The sequence below is a fragment of the Myxocyprinus asiaticus genome, chromosome 23, assembly GCF_019703515.2.
Source record: "Myxocyprinus asiaticus isolate MX2 ecotype Aquarium Trade chromosome 23, UBuf_Myxa_2, whole genome shotgun sequence".
NCBI lineage: Eukaryota > Metazoa > Chordata > Actinopteri > Cypriniformes > Catostomidae > Myxocyprinus > Myxocyprinus asiaticus.
This window is the reverse complement of record NC_059366.1, coordinates 46,982,710-46,999,071: the sequence shown is the minus strand read 5'-3', so window position 1 is coordinate 46,999,071 and position 16,362 is coordinate 46,982,710. Positions and strand designations below refer to the sequence as shown.

General features: G+C 38.5%; 1 protein-coding gene across 6 annotated transcripts in view; it reads left to right on the top strand.

Moving 5' to 3' along the window:
- Positions 1–6,530: 6,530 nt before the first annotated feature.
- srfb (serum response factor b) overlaps positions 6,531–16,362 on the top strand; it is a 58,484-nt gene continuing 48,652 nt past the window's right edge. For all 6 annotated transcript variants that reach the window (XM_051652362.1, XM_051652365.1, XM_051652363.1 and 3 more), the window contains exon 1: positions 6,531–7,580. In XM_051652362.1, coding sequence (XP_051508322.1) covers positions 7,017–7,580 — 564 coding nt within the window. In that variant the 5' untranslated portion in view covers positions 6,531–7,016. The remainder of the gene's footprint in view (positions 7,581–16,362) is intronic.

Here is a 16,362-nt window from a genome sequence, read left to right as displayed (position 1 = left end):
TTACTTAGTTTACTCATTTTAAACCATGACTTGCACTGTACATAAGTAATATTGTCATTATATTCATGATGTTAGTCAGAGGGGAACTGACCCCCACAGTGAGTCTGGTTTCTCTCAAGATTATTTTTCTCCATTAATCAACATCTTATGGAGTTTTGTGTTCCTTACCACAGTCGCCTTCAGCTTACTCACTGGGTTAATATTTATAACTTCAATTACATCTCACATTGGTTTATAGCTCATTGTATTAACTTTTAACCTAAAATCTAAAACTAGTATATTTGCACTACTGTGTAAGCATTTCCATCCTCTTTTCTTTGCAGTGTTACATACAGAGACTTCTGTATAAGCTTCTGCTGCTGTATGTGCCCCAAAACATGACAGTATTTCAATAACATCTTAAATGGACTCATCTGTCTGACACTTTCCCTCCCAATTTGAGTCATCATTGTGTATGGAGTGGGTTCTGCTGATTGTGAGTGGAGCTTCTATTGCCATGCAAATAAAGTCCCCTTTATAGAGCACAACTCAGGTGCGGCCGTCTGTCGCTCTCTCACTCATGATTCTGCTCTTTATATGGATCATGACATGTCCAAATGTCTGAGATCACTTGTGAAAATATGCTAAAAAAAAATTACTTTTTGCTGAACTTGATTCAGTTATGAGCGACGGTTCCACATGTTTGATAGGGATGGATTTCGCCAGCCACGTCATGATACGATATGTATTGCAATGCACGTGTCACGATTGAATATATCCCGATGCATCACGATATCATGGTTCGATTTCGCTTTTAATTTCAATTAATTTGGGTATAGTTCAGTTATAATGTCCATTTTGCTTACATACAGTATGAAAGAAATTCTCTTTCAGCTAATGCTGTTATTCATTATACAGGGGACCTTCTAACTTGTTAAATAACGGACATATCAAGTTTACAAATTTTATTTTATCATTAGTTTTTCATCATTGTGATTTTTTTTTAAATGTAGTCCATGTATTACATCAATAATCAGAATCAGAATTAGCTTTATTGTCAAATATGCTTCCACATACAAGGAATTTGTTTTGGTGTCAGAAGCTTCCAGTGCACAAACAATACAAGACAGAGATAATAATAAACAGAATAAAAATATAGCAAATACAAAATATATGTATATATATACAGGTGCATCTCATATAAATATAGATATGTCATAGATAAAGTTCATTATATTTCAAAGTAATTCAACATCCAAATATGTGAAACTCAGTGTATTACAATAAATTCAATGCACACAGACTGAAGTAGTTTAAGTCTTTGGTTCTTTTAATTGTGACTGATTTTGGCTCACATTTATACAAAGAACCCACCAATTCACTATCTCAAAAAATTAGAATATGGATAGACATGCCAATTAGCTAATCAACTCAAAACACCTGCAAAGGTTTCCTGAGCCTTCAAAATGGTCTCTGCAGTTTGGTGTCACTAGGCTACTACAATCATGGGGAAGACTGCTGATCTGACAGTTGTCCAGAAGACAATCATTGACACCCTTCACAAGGAGTGGTAAGCCACATAACATTCATTGCCAAAGAAGCTGGCTGTTCAGCAGAGTGCTGTATCCAAGCATGTTAACAGAAAGTTGAGTGGAAGGAAAATGTGTGGAAGAGAAAGATCGCTACAGACCAATCGAGAGAACACGCAGCCTTGTGATTAGCTCAAGCAAAATCGATTCAAGAATTTGGGTGAACTTCACAAGGAATGGACTGAGGCTGGGGTCAAGTGCATCAAGAGCCACCACACACAGACATGTCAAGGAATTTGGCTACAGTTGTCGTATTCCTCTTGTTAAGCCACTCCTGAACCACAGACAACGTCAGAGGCGTCTTACCTGGGCTAAGGAGAAGAAGAACTGGACTGTTGCCCAGTGGTCCAAAGTCCTCTTTTCAGATGAGAGCAAGTTTTGTATTTCATTTGGAAACCAAGGTCCTAGAGTCTGGAGGAAGGGTGGAGAAGCTCATAGCCCAAGTTGCTTGAAGTCCAGTGTTAAGTTTCCACAGTCTGTGATGATTTGGGGTGCAATGTCATCTGCTGGTGCTTGGTCCATTGTGTTTTGTGAAATCCAAAGTCTGACTGCACCCGTTATACCAAGAAATTTTGGAGCACTTCCATGCTTCCTTCTGCTGAACCAGCTTTTTAAAGATGGCTGATTTCATTTTCCAGCAGGATTTGGCACCTGCCCACACTGCCAAAAGCACCATAAAGATATGGTTAAATGACCATGGTGTTGGTGTGCTTGACTGGCCAGCAAACTCACCAGACCTGAACCCCATAGAGAATCTATGGGGTATTGTCAAGAGGAAAATGAGAAACAAGAGACCAAAAATGCAGATGAGCTCAAGGCCACTGTCAAAGAAACCTGGGCTTCCATACCACCTCAGCAGTGCCACAAACTGATCACCTCCATGCCACGCCGAATTGAGGCAGTAATTAAAGCAAAAGGAGCCCCTACCAAGTATTGAGTACATATACAGTAAATGAACATACTTTCCAGAAGGCCAACAATTCACTAAAAATGTTTTTTATTGGTCTTATGATGTATTCTAATTTTTTGAGATGGTGAATTGGTGGGTTTTTGTTAAATGTGAGCCAAAATCATCACAATTAAAAGAACCAAAGACTTAAACTACTTCAGTCTGTGTGCATTGAATTTATTTAATACACGAGTTTCACAATTTGAGTTGAATTACTGAAATAAATGAACTTTTCCACGACATTCTAATTTATTGAGATGCACCTGTATATATATATATATATATATATATATATATATATATATATATATAGAAATACACAATAAGACAATATATATATTTATACAGTATACGTATGTACAAATACAAATCGGTTATATACAGTGCAAGGGAATGTAATGGCAGAAGAGGTTGGATGTGTTGGATAAATATAAATAGACTAATCTTGTTATTGCACATTAATTATTGCTCAATGGGGCAGTTTCAACTGTTCATGAGATGGATAGTCTGGGGGAAAAAACTGTTCTTGTGCCTGACGGTTCTGGTGCTCAGAGCTCTGAAGCGTCGGCCAGAAGGCAACAGTTCAAAAAGGTAGTGGGCAGGGTGAGTGGGTCCAGAGTTATTTTACCAGCCTCTGGAAGTGTATAGTTCTTGAAGGGGGGGCAGGGGGCAACCAGTAATCCGCTCAGCAGTCCGAACTCTCCTTTGTCCTTTGTAGTCTTCTGATGTCTGATTTCGTAGCTGAACCAAGCCAGACAGTTATTGAAGTGCAGAGGACAGACTCAATGACTGCTGAGTAGAACTGTATCAGCAGTGCCTGTGGCAGGTTGGATTTCCTCAACTGGTGAAGGAAGTACAACCTCTGCTGGACCTTTTTCACAATGGAGTCAATGTGTGTCTCCCACGTCAGGTCCTGTGAGATGGTAGTGCCCAGGAACCTGAATGACTCCACTGCTGCCACAGTGCTGTTTAGAATGGTGAGGGGGGTCAGTGTTGGGGTGTTCCTCCTAAAGTCCATAATCATCTCCACTGTTTTGAGCGCGTTCAGCTCAAGGTTGTTTTGACTGCACCAGACAGCCAGCTGTTCAACCTCCCTTCTGTATGCAGACTCATCATCATCTTGGATGAGGCCGATGACAGTGGTGTCATCTGCAAACTTCAGGAGCTTGACAGAGGGGTCCTTGGCGATGCAGTCATTGGTGTAGAGGGAGAAGAGTAGTGGGGAGAGCACACATCCCTGGGGGGCACCAGTGCTGATTGTACAGGTGCTGGAAGTGAGTTTCCCCTGTCTCACAAGCTGCTGCCTGTCTGTCAGAAAGCTGCTAATCCACTGACAGATAGACGTGGGAACAGAGAGCTGGTGTAATTTATTCTGGAGTATAGCTGGGATGATGGTATTGGAAGCCGAACTGAAGTCCACAAAAAGGATCCTTGCATATGTCCCTGGTCTGTCCTTGGTCTGTCCTAGTCAAAAACCAGGAAAAGATTGTCTGAAAAAAATTACTAAACACAGGACAAACAAACAAAAACAACAAAAGAATTGGAGAGCTCCACACCGAGGCGGCCATCTGCAGTGCCATCTTGTATCTTATCAATAAATAAAATTGCATATATTATATTGCATATATACAGTATATTGTTACTTGTTTGTTGTTTACATTCCTAATTTGTACTATTAACAAGTATTTACAAGTGCTAAAATGGTACTGTCTCTTTAAGACCCGTGGCAGGGACTTTGACAGGAGTGTATTTGTTTCTTTACAGCATCCATGCTATGTGTGATTAGAATTAAATGTTTCTTTTGATGTTTTTGATAAATAACTGACTGTAAAGAACAAAAAGGATGTTAAAAGAGGCATTATTAAGCAACAAATGGTTTGCTTGGATCTAGTCTTTGGACTCACTTTACACAAAAAGAGTCAAAACTTTTACTCTCAGCACGCAGTGAAAAGACCTCGGTGCTGAACTTCACCACTACACCACTCAAACACTGGTGAGTGAAATCTAAAAAATCACCAGCCAGTGCATAATCACAGGCATTTTGGGAAGTATTTACGCACATCTGACTGTTGGGGATTGCAGATAGATAGAAAGAGCAATCTTGGCATTGGTAAAGATGCTGGCTACCACCCCTGGAGTTCGCTAGTTCAAATCCCAGGGCGTGCTGAGTGACTCCAGCCAGGTCTCCTAAGCAACCAAATTGGCCCGGTTGCTAGGGATGGTAGAGTCACATGGGGTAACCACCTCGTGGTTGCTATAATGTGGTTCATTCTCGGTGGGGTGCATGGTGAGTGGCGTGGATGGCGTGAAGCCTCCACACACGCTATGTCTCCATGGCAACACACTCAACAACCCACGTGATAAGATGCGCAGATTGACAGTCTCAGACGCGGAGGCAACTGAGATTCTTCCTCCACCACCCGGATTGAGGTGAGTCACTACGCCACCACGAGGACTTAAGAGTGCATTGGGAATTGGGCATTCCAAATTAAAAAATAAATAAAAATAAAAAAAAGAATCGACTTTGCGTTTGTATAAATGAAGATTAAGTAGAAAATCAGTATTTTTGCCCGGCTCTAGGTCTGAACTCGTGAGAGAGGTCCAGCATGTCCGTGAGAGAAACCGTGAATACTGCAGGATCAGTTTCAGTCTCTTTCATGCCTCATAGAAGCGTCACAGACTGCACTGAAAATATCACGATATATCACGATTCATAGATCTAAGTATTAATACAATATCGTGAGAAAATGTATCACGACATATCGATATTCGATTGTATCGACACAGCCCTAATGTTTGAAGTTAGTTTTCTTCAATTAAAATGACCATGTAATTTCAACTTAAATACTCCAAGTAGAGGGATCCTAATTGAATTGAGAAAATCCAACAAAACTAGACATGTTAAAGAAACTCAAATTAATCTCTTTCAGTTGCTGTTGTAGAGCACTACTGAGTGCAGTTTGGTCTTAATGCAGTTAGCACAGCAATTGCTCAATGGACAAAGCAGTAAGTAAACCTCAGCTCAAGCTCCACTCTTCACCGTTCTGGTAACCCTAATACATTAACAACTCTTCTAAATATCAACAAAACATTAAACACAAACAAGTCTCTCCCTTTGTATTCATCATGCACAAAGACATATAAAATAACACTTCATTCTCTGCCTAGATTCAGTCAGCCAAACAAAAAATACTCATGTTCTCCCAATGCAAACGGATTAAGTAAAGCTGACAAAAGACCTTTTTCTTGTTGAAATGACTCAGTTCATTTAAGTTCATTTTTTTGAGTGTTCCTTCTATTTTTCTAATTGAGTTGTTAGAGTGCAGCATTATAGTGAGCTGACACATTATGTCTGATCTGAGAGAACATGTTTTTGGCCCTTCAGCATCCATGAGAAGATTGTACAATACATTGATAGGAAGCATTTGAATCAAACTCTGGCTTTCAATGAAATATTCACACCCCTCCTGTTACATCAGCATCTAATGCATTTATAACAGTTTTTAGCGGAACCATTGCATAGTGTCATGAAGTTACGTAAATTCTCATTATTGCAGTAGGATGGATACAGTGTTGCTTCTTATTGTACATTATAGTGACTAAATGTTCCACAATGATAGTCAAACCTGAAATCATCTACCCACGAGAAAAAAAAGCTTAAACACTAAATAATGTCTTTGTATTGTCTTAGTATTAGTACATTAATATGCAAATAACTGAGAAAATAGACTACAATTCTTTAAACTCGAGATGTGTAAATGCATTGTAATTTACTTTGCATTTAGAGTTCTAATTTTTGCACTTAATGATTGAGAATAGTGTGTCCAGTGTCTATTCATAGTTCAGACACGAGGCCCCTCCTCTTTTGTGACGTTTAATGTGAGCACAACCATTTTTGTATTTATGCAAATGAATATCGGCTTGTAACCAATGGCGCTCCGGGCCATTCCCTCACGAACCAATCGGCAGGCGTCACTATGACTCACCATATAAGGAGAGACAACTCCAAAAAAGGAAACATCGTATGTCTTTATAAGGAGAAAAGTAGATCTGGCGCGTACAGATCACTCCGCTTTTCTGTTGATTGTTTTGAAGTGTCTCATAAACGCATTTACAGTGATGATTGACAGCTGTGAGGTAAATTGCGTAATTGTGAGGTAAAACAGCAGTAGTGGCGCGTGAAGAGATTCATGAAGCGACGTTAGTACATTTACAGGTCGCGCTATATGACATGGCGGAGTGATCGCGGTTGTGCGCTTGTGTTTCCTTATACAGAAAGTGCGTCTGTCCAGAGCACCAGGAGATGAAGCGGGAGTGAAGTGCGAGGGAAGCCGCGTGAAGGCGCTCAGGTTCGGCATTACTTCTCAAAGTGTTTCGCAGACACTGTTTGTTCACCTTCCTGCCGGGTCTGTTTGTGAGCGCAGGGTCTGATCTCACTCACAGACGGACGCTCCAGCGCTCGGCTGGCGGTTTCATTGTCATTTTTTCCGGTTTAAAGGATGTTATCCAGCCCCACCGGAGCGGCACTGAGTGGAAACGGATCAGCGGCGGGGAAGAGCGCAGGCCACGGCGCGGTGGTGATCGGCGGCGGGCTTCGGACGGGGCTCGTCCGCTCTGCTCCAGCGGGGATGCTCGGGGGAAACGGTGGCGTCAGACCGGGGAACGGGACCGGACTGGGTATTGGTCAGGCTGGAGGCATGGTGGGCGGTTTGGGAATCGGGGTTCCTGGGAGATTCGAGCCGGGTAAAGAGGGACCTCCACACGGCTGCAGCGGCTCGGATGCGGACTCGGACTCGGGCGATGAGGACGAGCCCATGGGGTCGATCGGGAACGTCCGGAGAGGCGGAGGAGTCAAGCGGGAGAGAGCGGAGATGGAGGCGGCGATGGTCGGACAGGAGGCCGGCTTACCCTCGGGGGCGTTCGGGGTGGTCGCTGGTGGAGTGGCCGGAGCGAAACCGGGCAAGAAAACCCGGGGGAGAGTGAAGATCAAGATGGAGTTTATCGACAACAAACTGCGTCGGTACACCACATTTAGCAAGAGAAAAACCGGCATTATGAAGAAGGTGAGAATGTGTGTGTGAAACATTAAAACAGTCAACTATGATGCTGGGGGAGTTTATTATGACGGGCACTGACACAGAATAATAAATGCACAGAAACTATATTTAAAGATTCTTTTCTGACTTTGACAGCTACAAGTTAAAGGTATGAGCTGCTGAGTGAAGTTGTTCGAACCCCAGCCCAGAGGTTAAAAGTTTAAGTTTGAACCCCAGCTCCGTGGTTAAAGGTTTAGGTTGGAACCCCAGCCCAGTGCTTAAAGGTTTAGGTTCGAAACCCAGACCAGTGGTTAAAATTTTAAGTTCGAACCCCAGCTCCTTGGTTAAAGGTTTAGGTTCGAACCCCAGCCCAGTGCTTAAAGGTTTAGGTTCGAACCCCAGCTCAGTGCTTAAAGGTTCGAACCCCAGCCCAGTGCTTAAAGGTTTAGGTTCGAACCCCAGCTCAGTGCTTAAAGGTTTAGGTTCGAACCCCAGCCCAGTGCTTAAAGATTAAGATTCGAACCCCAACCCAGTGCTTAAAGATTAAGATTCGAACCCCAGCCCAGTGCTTAAAGATTAAGGTTCGAACCCCAGCCCAGTGCTTAAAGATTAAGATTCGAACCCCAGCCCAGTGGTTAAAGGTTTAGGTTCGAACCCCAGCCCAGTGCTTAAAGATTAAGGTTCGAACCCCAGCCCAGTGCTTAAAGATTAAGGTTCGAACCCCAACCCAGTGCTTAAAGATTAAGATTCGAACCCCAGCCCAGTGCTTAAAGATTAAGGTTCGAACCCCAGCCCAGTGCTTAAAGGTTTAGGTTCGAACCCCAGCTCAGTGCTTAAAGGTTTAGGTTCGAACCCCAGCTCAGTGCTTAAAGGTTTAGGTTCGAACCCCAGCCCAGTGCTTAAAGATTAAGATTCGAACCCCAGCCCAGTGCTTAAAGGTTTAGGTTCGAACCCCAGCCCAGTGCTTAAAGATTAAGATTCGAACCCCAACCCAGTGCTTAAAGATTAAGATTCGAACCCCAGCCCAGTGCTTAAAGATTAAGATTCGAACCCCAGCCCAGTGCTTAAAGATTAAGATTCGAACCCCAGCCCAGTGCTTAAAGGTTTAGGTTCGAACCCCAGCCCAGTGCTTAAAGATTAAGATTCGAACCCCAGCCCAGTGCTTAAAGATTAAGATTCGAACCCCAGCCCAGTGCTTAAAGATTAAGATTCGAACCCCAGCCCAGTGCTTAAAGATTAAGATTCGAACCCCAGCCCAGTGCTTAAAGATTAAGGTTCGAACCCCAGCCCAGTGGTTAAAGGTTTATGTTCGAACCCCACAAGTGTTCATGAACTGTCACCACTGTTTCTTGTCACCTGTTATCAGTGAAGTGGATGTCACTTTGGCACAACTGATGGTTTTGTGGTTTGTAAAGCTCTTAAACATGTTAGCCATCCAGTCAATCTGGAATAAAACAATGTAAGAGAGAAGATTCTGTCTTAATTAGATTAATTTCACACATTATACTGCAGGATAATGGTAATAAGTGCTGTAAGTAAATTTGCAAGAAGGAAAGCAAATAGACTGTAATCAAGATTTGATCTTTTAAAAGTTCTGTCCATAATGTTGGCAATTAAATTGAATTCTCAGTGGTCATATTTGTGTGTAAACTTCGAGGAATATTCCGGGTTCAATACAAGTTAAGCTCAATCGACAGCATTTGTGGCATTATGTTGATTAGCACAAAATCTTAAACTCGTCCCTTGTTTATTAAAAATACCTGTGTTCCAGTGAGACACTTCCAATGGAAGTCAATGGGGTCAATCTGTAAACATTAAAATACTCACTGTTTCAAAAGTATAGACACAAGACATAAACAATATGTGTGTTAACATGATTTTTACTGTGATAAAATTAGTTGTTGACCGATATGGGTTTTTCAATAGTCGATGCCGATATCGATATATCTAGTAATTATAATAACAATACATTTATTATTTCTGCACCACCAAACGTAATTGCAAAAATAAAGCTTTCTGAATATGCCCCCCGTCTGCCGTTGGTCAAACAGAGAGATAGTCCCGCCTCCCCAGCTCACGGCATTGGTTGAGTAACGTTGTTGGGGCGGGTCGCTCAAAATAGAGCAATTTTCGTAGCGCCACAGAGACACAGTGTTTACAGTTTTCGAGAAGATTAACCTATGAATGGCTTATTAATAGTTGTCACTGCATATTAAGCTGGTATATGAGAAAGTATTTAAGCACAGAAAAAGTTATATACTTCAACTTTAACAATTCTGTTTATCAGCCAAGCAAACACGCCAAATATCGGCCTATTAATCGGCCTGGCTGATATATCGGTCTATAGCTAGATAAAATCGCTTACTAACCTGATCAGTGATAAGTTATATCCCATATATCCCACAGGGTTGCGTTGACAACAAAGTTGTCAAATTGAATGTACTTCACACAGAAAAGCTTAGTAAGTGATTTTTTAAGCGAACGCACATATTGTTTACGTCTTGTGTCTATACTTTTGAAACACTGAGTGTTTCAGTGTTTACAGATTGACCCCGTTGACCTCCATTGTAATACATCCATGCCTAAATTTGAATAGACATTAAAGTAATCAATCACACAACTTCAATTTCGAGGTGCAAGTTATGGTATACAGTAAATGTATACATTTTATGCCACAAATGTTGTTGAGCTTAACTAGTACTGAACCCGGAATATTCCTTTTACATCACAGGTGATATCACACAAACTTTCAGTGTGATGTAAAGACAGCGTTTGATGAAATGTGATTGCATAGATTCTTGTGCAGATGCAATCGCTCTCTCTGGTGTAAGTGAGACTGTAGTATCACATGTCTCTCCTTTGGTTTATAGTGACTGAAGTGACAACAGACACGACTGGCTGTGAGCTTTAAATAGAACAGAGCAACTGACATTCTCTGGATTACTGACCAGCAGCTCGAACACACAAATACTCGACATCAGTCTTGATGTATTCTCAGGCTGACTAAACAACAGCTCGCTGTAATCACTTTGGTTACAGAGTAGATATTGGATCAGCATGGCTTGTTTCCATCGCAGTGCAGAGCGTGTCTCTCTCAGGTCCTCCTTCAGATGTTCTTGATAGATTGAGAGGAGAGCTGATGATGTTCTCCATTTAACACCGTTTGTGTGAGCTGAAGAGATATCTCTGTATTTCACCTGGTGTTCTGTGTCATCCCATCCATTATCATCTGCTCAGATAAGCCTCTGCTAAATCTCGAAGCATTTGAGTCGTCAGTCGTCATGTATTTGAGCTAAAAGTTCTCTAGAAACAGACGAGCCAGTGAGCAGGCGACTTTATATCACATTTACATGTCAGGAATCGTAATAGACCGATACATCAGCCATTATTTTAAATGATTATATTATTTGCCTATTTTGAGACTATTTCATCATCGGCTAATGACCATGCACGATTGGCCAATTAACAGAAATGTAAGTCTTAAAATATACTGACAGATGTAAAAATGAATAATCATTTGTAATTATTTTGGGTTCCCTCACAATACCTTTATCTATCTCTTATGAAATTGACCTTGGTTTTACTAAAGTAACCATATTTAGTAAAAAAAACAACATAGTAACCACAAAATTTCCCATGGTTTTACGACAGTGTCCATATTTTAACCATAATATTTATGGTAAAGCTGTAGTAATAACACAGGAAAACCAAAAACTATAGTAATAAAAATCGTAATCATTCTGCCAAAAAAACTTGTTTACTATAGTAACGCCATGGTTCATTTGTGGTACATGTGATTTTTATAGCCATAATTCTTACCACAAAAAAATAGTTAACATGGTATAACATGGTTACTGTTTACTATAGTGAAACAATGGTTCAATGTTTTTATGCTGGAAACCTTTTACTTTTACGACAAATTAACTGTGGTGTTACTATAGTAAATTCGAAAGTTAATATAGTAATTTTAAAAATTTTGTGGGTATGTTTTTACTACAAGTACCGTAATTGAGCTACAGTATAGTTACTGTATTAAAAGTAGGGCTGCAACTAACGATTATTTTGATACTCGATTAATCTAATGATTATTCGACTATTCGGCGAATATTGCAACGATTAATCATTAGCTCTTAACCGATTATTCAGCTTGTTCCCTGACTTAAAAGGTTGTATTAAACGTGCTTACTAACAATAAAGAGGATAAAATCATCTTTTAAAAATACCTCTAAATGACATTCACTGAATTAAAGGGAAAATACTTTTTATTAAGTTTAATTCAGTAATGAAACTCACTGCAAGAAATCCTCTTGTTATCAAGTGTTTTTGTCTTGTTTTCCATTTAAAATTGTCTAAAAATCCTTAAAACATGATACATTTACTTGAGAAGCAACATATAAGATATTTAGACTTTAAGAGAATGTATCTTAAATATAAGTATATTTTGTATATAAGTGTATTTTGTATATAAGTGTATTTTTCACTTGGTTATACTTCTGCGAGTGCAGTAAACACAAAATATACTTCTATTCAAGATCTGTTTTCTAAAAGCAAGTTTAAATATCTGATATGCTGCTTCTCAGGTGAATGCATCTTTTTTAAAGGATTTTTAGATATTTTAAAATATTTATATTTTTAATATTATATTCAACATTCTCAGATAACAGTTTTTTCTTCTGCAGTATATCTGCTAAAGTAAATGTATGTTGTTTTAAAGGAGTTTTAGATATTTATATTGGAAAACAAGCCAAAACAAAAACAAATCAAAAATGTATTTTGTTGCGGTGCATAATGGGGTGAAGACTACCCTCTCTCACCTTTCTGTTCTCTTCAATCCATCTTTAACTCACAAAAAACACAAACTCTCTCTTATTAATAAAGCTGCATATTGACAATTTTCTTCACGATAAGAAATGCACAGTGACACATATATTATATTTCAATAAGTTGTCTTCACGTTATAATCTAGCTGCATTAAGTGTGTGCGCTCGAGGGATGAGCGTCCCGTGACAGAGTGTGCATCAGCCGGTGCAGTTTCAATCTCTCCCCCTTAGATCGGGACATTCACACAACTCATAGAAGAGATGCTGACCGCACAGAGAAATGACCGTTTCAGAGTTTGTAGTTATTTACATGATCTGCTTCTGTATTATTTGAACTTTAATAAAGCTATAACGCATTAAATATAACTGCATTAAAGATGTAACGCATTAAATATAACCGCATTAAAGATGTAACGCATTAAATATATCTGCATTAAAGATGCATTAAATATAACTGCATTAAAGATGTAACGCATTAAATATAACCTCATTAAAGATGTAATGCATTAAATATAACCTCATTAAAGATGTAATGCATTAAATATATCTGCATTAAAGATGTAACGCATTAAATATAACCTCATTAAAGATGTAACGCATTAAATATAACTGCAGTAAAGATGTAACGCATTAAATGTAACCGCATTAAAGATGTAACGTATTAAATATATCTGCATTAAAGCTGTAATGCATTAAATATAACTGCATTAAAGATGTAACACATTAAATATAACCGCATTAAAGATGTAACGCATTAAATATAACCGCATTAAATATGTAACGCATTAAATATAACTGCATTAAAGCTGTAACGCATTAAATATAACTGCATTAAAGATGTAACGCATTAAATATAACCTCATTAAAGATGTAATGCATTAAATATATCTGCATTAAATATGTAACGCATTAAATATAACCTCATTAAAGATGTAACGCATTAAATATAACTGCATTAAAGATGTAACGCATTAAATATAACTGCATTAAAGATGTAACGCATTAAATATAACCGCATTAAATATGTAACGCATTAAATATAACTGCATTAAAGCTGTAACGCATTAAATATAACTGCATTAAAGATGTAACGCATTAAATATAACCTCATTAAAGATGTAACGCATTAAATATAACTGCATTAAATATGTAACGCATTAAATATAACCTCATTAAAGATGTAACGCATTAAATATAACTGCATTAAAGATGTAACGCATTAAATATAACCTCATTAAAGATGTAACGCATTAAATATAACCTCATTAAAGATGTAACGCATTAAATATAACCTCATTAAAGATGTAACGTATTAAATATAACCTCATTAAAGATGTAATGCATTAAATATATCTGCATTAAATATGTAACGCATTAAATATAACCTCATTAAAGATGTAACGCATTAAATATAACTGCATTAAAGATGTAACGCATTAAATATAACTGCATTAAAGATGTAACGCATTAAATATAACTGCATTAAATATGTAACGCATTAAATATAACTGCATTAAAGCTGTAACGCATTAAATATAACTGCATTAAAGATGTAACGCATTAAATATAACCTCATTAAAGATGTAATGCATTAAATATATCTGCATTAAATATGTAACGCATTAAATATAACCTCATTAAAGATGTAACGCATTAAATATAACTGCATTAAAGATGTAACGCATTAAATATAACCGCATTAAAGATGTAACGCATTAAATATAACCGCATTAAAGATGTAACGCATTAAATATAACCTCATTAAAGATGTAACGCATTAAATATAACCGCATTAAAGATGTAACGCATTAAATATAACCGCATTAAAGATGTAACGCATTAAATATAACCGCAGTAAAGATGTAACGCATTAAATATAACCGCATTAAAGATGTAACGCATTAAATATAACCGCATTAAAGATGTAACGCATTACATATAACCGCATTAAAGATGTAACGCCTTAAATATAACCGCATTAAAGATGTAACGCATTAAATATAACCGCATTAAAGATGTAACGCATTAAATATAACCGCATTAAAGATGTAACGCATTAAATATAACTGCATTAAAGATGTAACGCATTAAATATATCTGCATTAAAGATGTAACGCATTAAATATAACTGCATTAAAGATGTATCGCCGGGGTGTTTCCTTTAAAGAGCTCCGGCTCTGCATATTCCACAATGAGGTTGCTTCTGTATTTACTTCTTTTGTATTTTTGCATTATAATTCCCTCATACTTTATGATGTACATCAGCTGAAGCTGTTTGGAAAGTTTAGAGTGCATCTGTGATCTGTGTAATTCTTCCTCTCCTCAGTCAGACACAAACTGCAGTGCTGCTCTCACGCGTCATCATTAGAGTTTAATGTGATCACGTTACGTTAAATGAGATCAAACGTGTGTGTGTGTGATTTTAGTAAATATTGAGTGTAAAATGAGTGGTCATTTAATTTTAGCAATATTTGCATCTCTTTTGGCATCATTAAATGATGTATATCACCATCTGCCAGTCTGCTCTCTAGATATCAGAATCAGCCAATGAATAGCCACATAAATCAACCACTTGTCAGGGAACTTCCACATGTTCATAGTGAGTGTGTCACATGGTGCATTTCTAAAGGGAGAGAAACCGTGTGTGATCTTCAGGCATGAAGTCATTCCACTGATAATCTGCTATCATGGAAAGCTATGCTGTTTTTGGATAAAAACTCAACTTATTCTGCCAAAGCCAAGAAATGAAAGCAGGCAGACGTACAGTGTTGGAAATGTCATTATGTGTGATTGGAGCAACACATGCTGGAGGTGACTGTGATGTTCAGTGTGTTTGTGAGGGTCACCTCACCTACTGTCAATCATATGGTCACTGTAAGAGACAGCTGGTCAAATGGCGAGGTGACGTCACTGCAGATTAGCTGTCATGGTTTTAATGATGCCACACTCTCTTTGAACTCAAATGCTGCTGGTTTACGGCTCATTTGCGTCTACAGCTGCTGCTCGAACACACGACTTCACAAGAGACACTTCAGGACAGATTGTTGCTCTCACAGTTCTTGACTAACAGACGTTTGAGGGGAGTTGACGGGACGTTTCAAAGAGTGTCCTGCACTGGGACATTTTTATGATTATTACACATGCAGTTTTTATGAGCTAATATTAATTGTGAGACTACATGTAATATTTGTAGCTTTAACTATCCATTTGTTACACTGCAGGACTATTTAAAATGAATAAGTGACGGCAAAACGAGTCATTAAAATGGTGAGCAGTGGACGGTGTTGAGATCACTGTAGAGTTTGTAGTCATTTTCACTGACAGATCGAGCTCATGGTTTGTTCTTCTCTACCCGTCCAAACAGGTGGAGTTCATTTGTTTCCAAGACTTCAGTGCATTCCTGATCACAGACAGATATTCCTGCAGTTGTAAGGGAATGTTTGCCATGTGGACATTTACTATTTGCTGCTTTTGAGTCAGTCCAGCAGTTCTAGTTGTCTGTTGCATTAAATTTGCTGTTCCAAAGATGCATTTGTCATTGAATAATGTCTCTTTTAATACCTTTTCTGTTCTTTACAGTCAGTTGTTGATCAAAAACAGGAACAGAAACATTTGTTTGTAATCACACAAAGCACAGATGCGGTAAAGAAGCCACTAGACTCCTCTCTGGTTAATATGCACTCAGCCGAAACACGTTTGTGAGACGCTCGCTGAACTGACGCTATTCTTAAAGAGACAGTACCGTTTTAACACTTGTTACATATCTATGCAAGTATTAGTAAATTATGCATGTAAACAATAAACATGTAACAGTATGTATACAGTATATATATTGTTACATGTTTACTGTTGCTAATATAAACACTCGACACACGGAGTCTTAAAAACGCAGTGTTCATGGATCAAGGAAAATTAGGCGTTTCTTAATGGCAAAAGACATCTATCTAGGACATTAACGAAGACCAAGGGTACGTTTACACGACAACGAT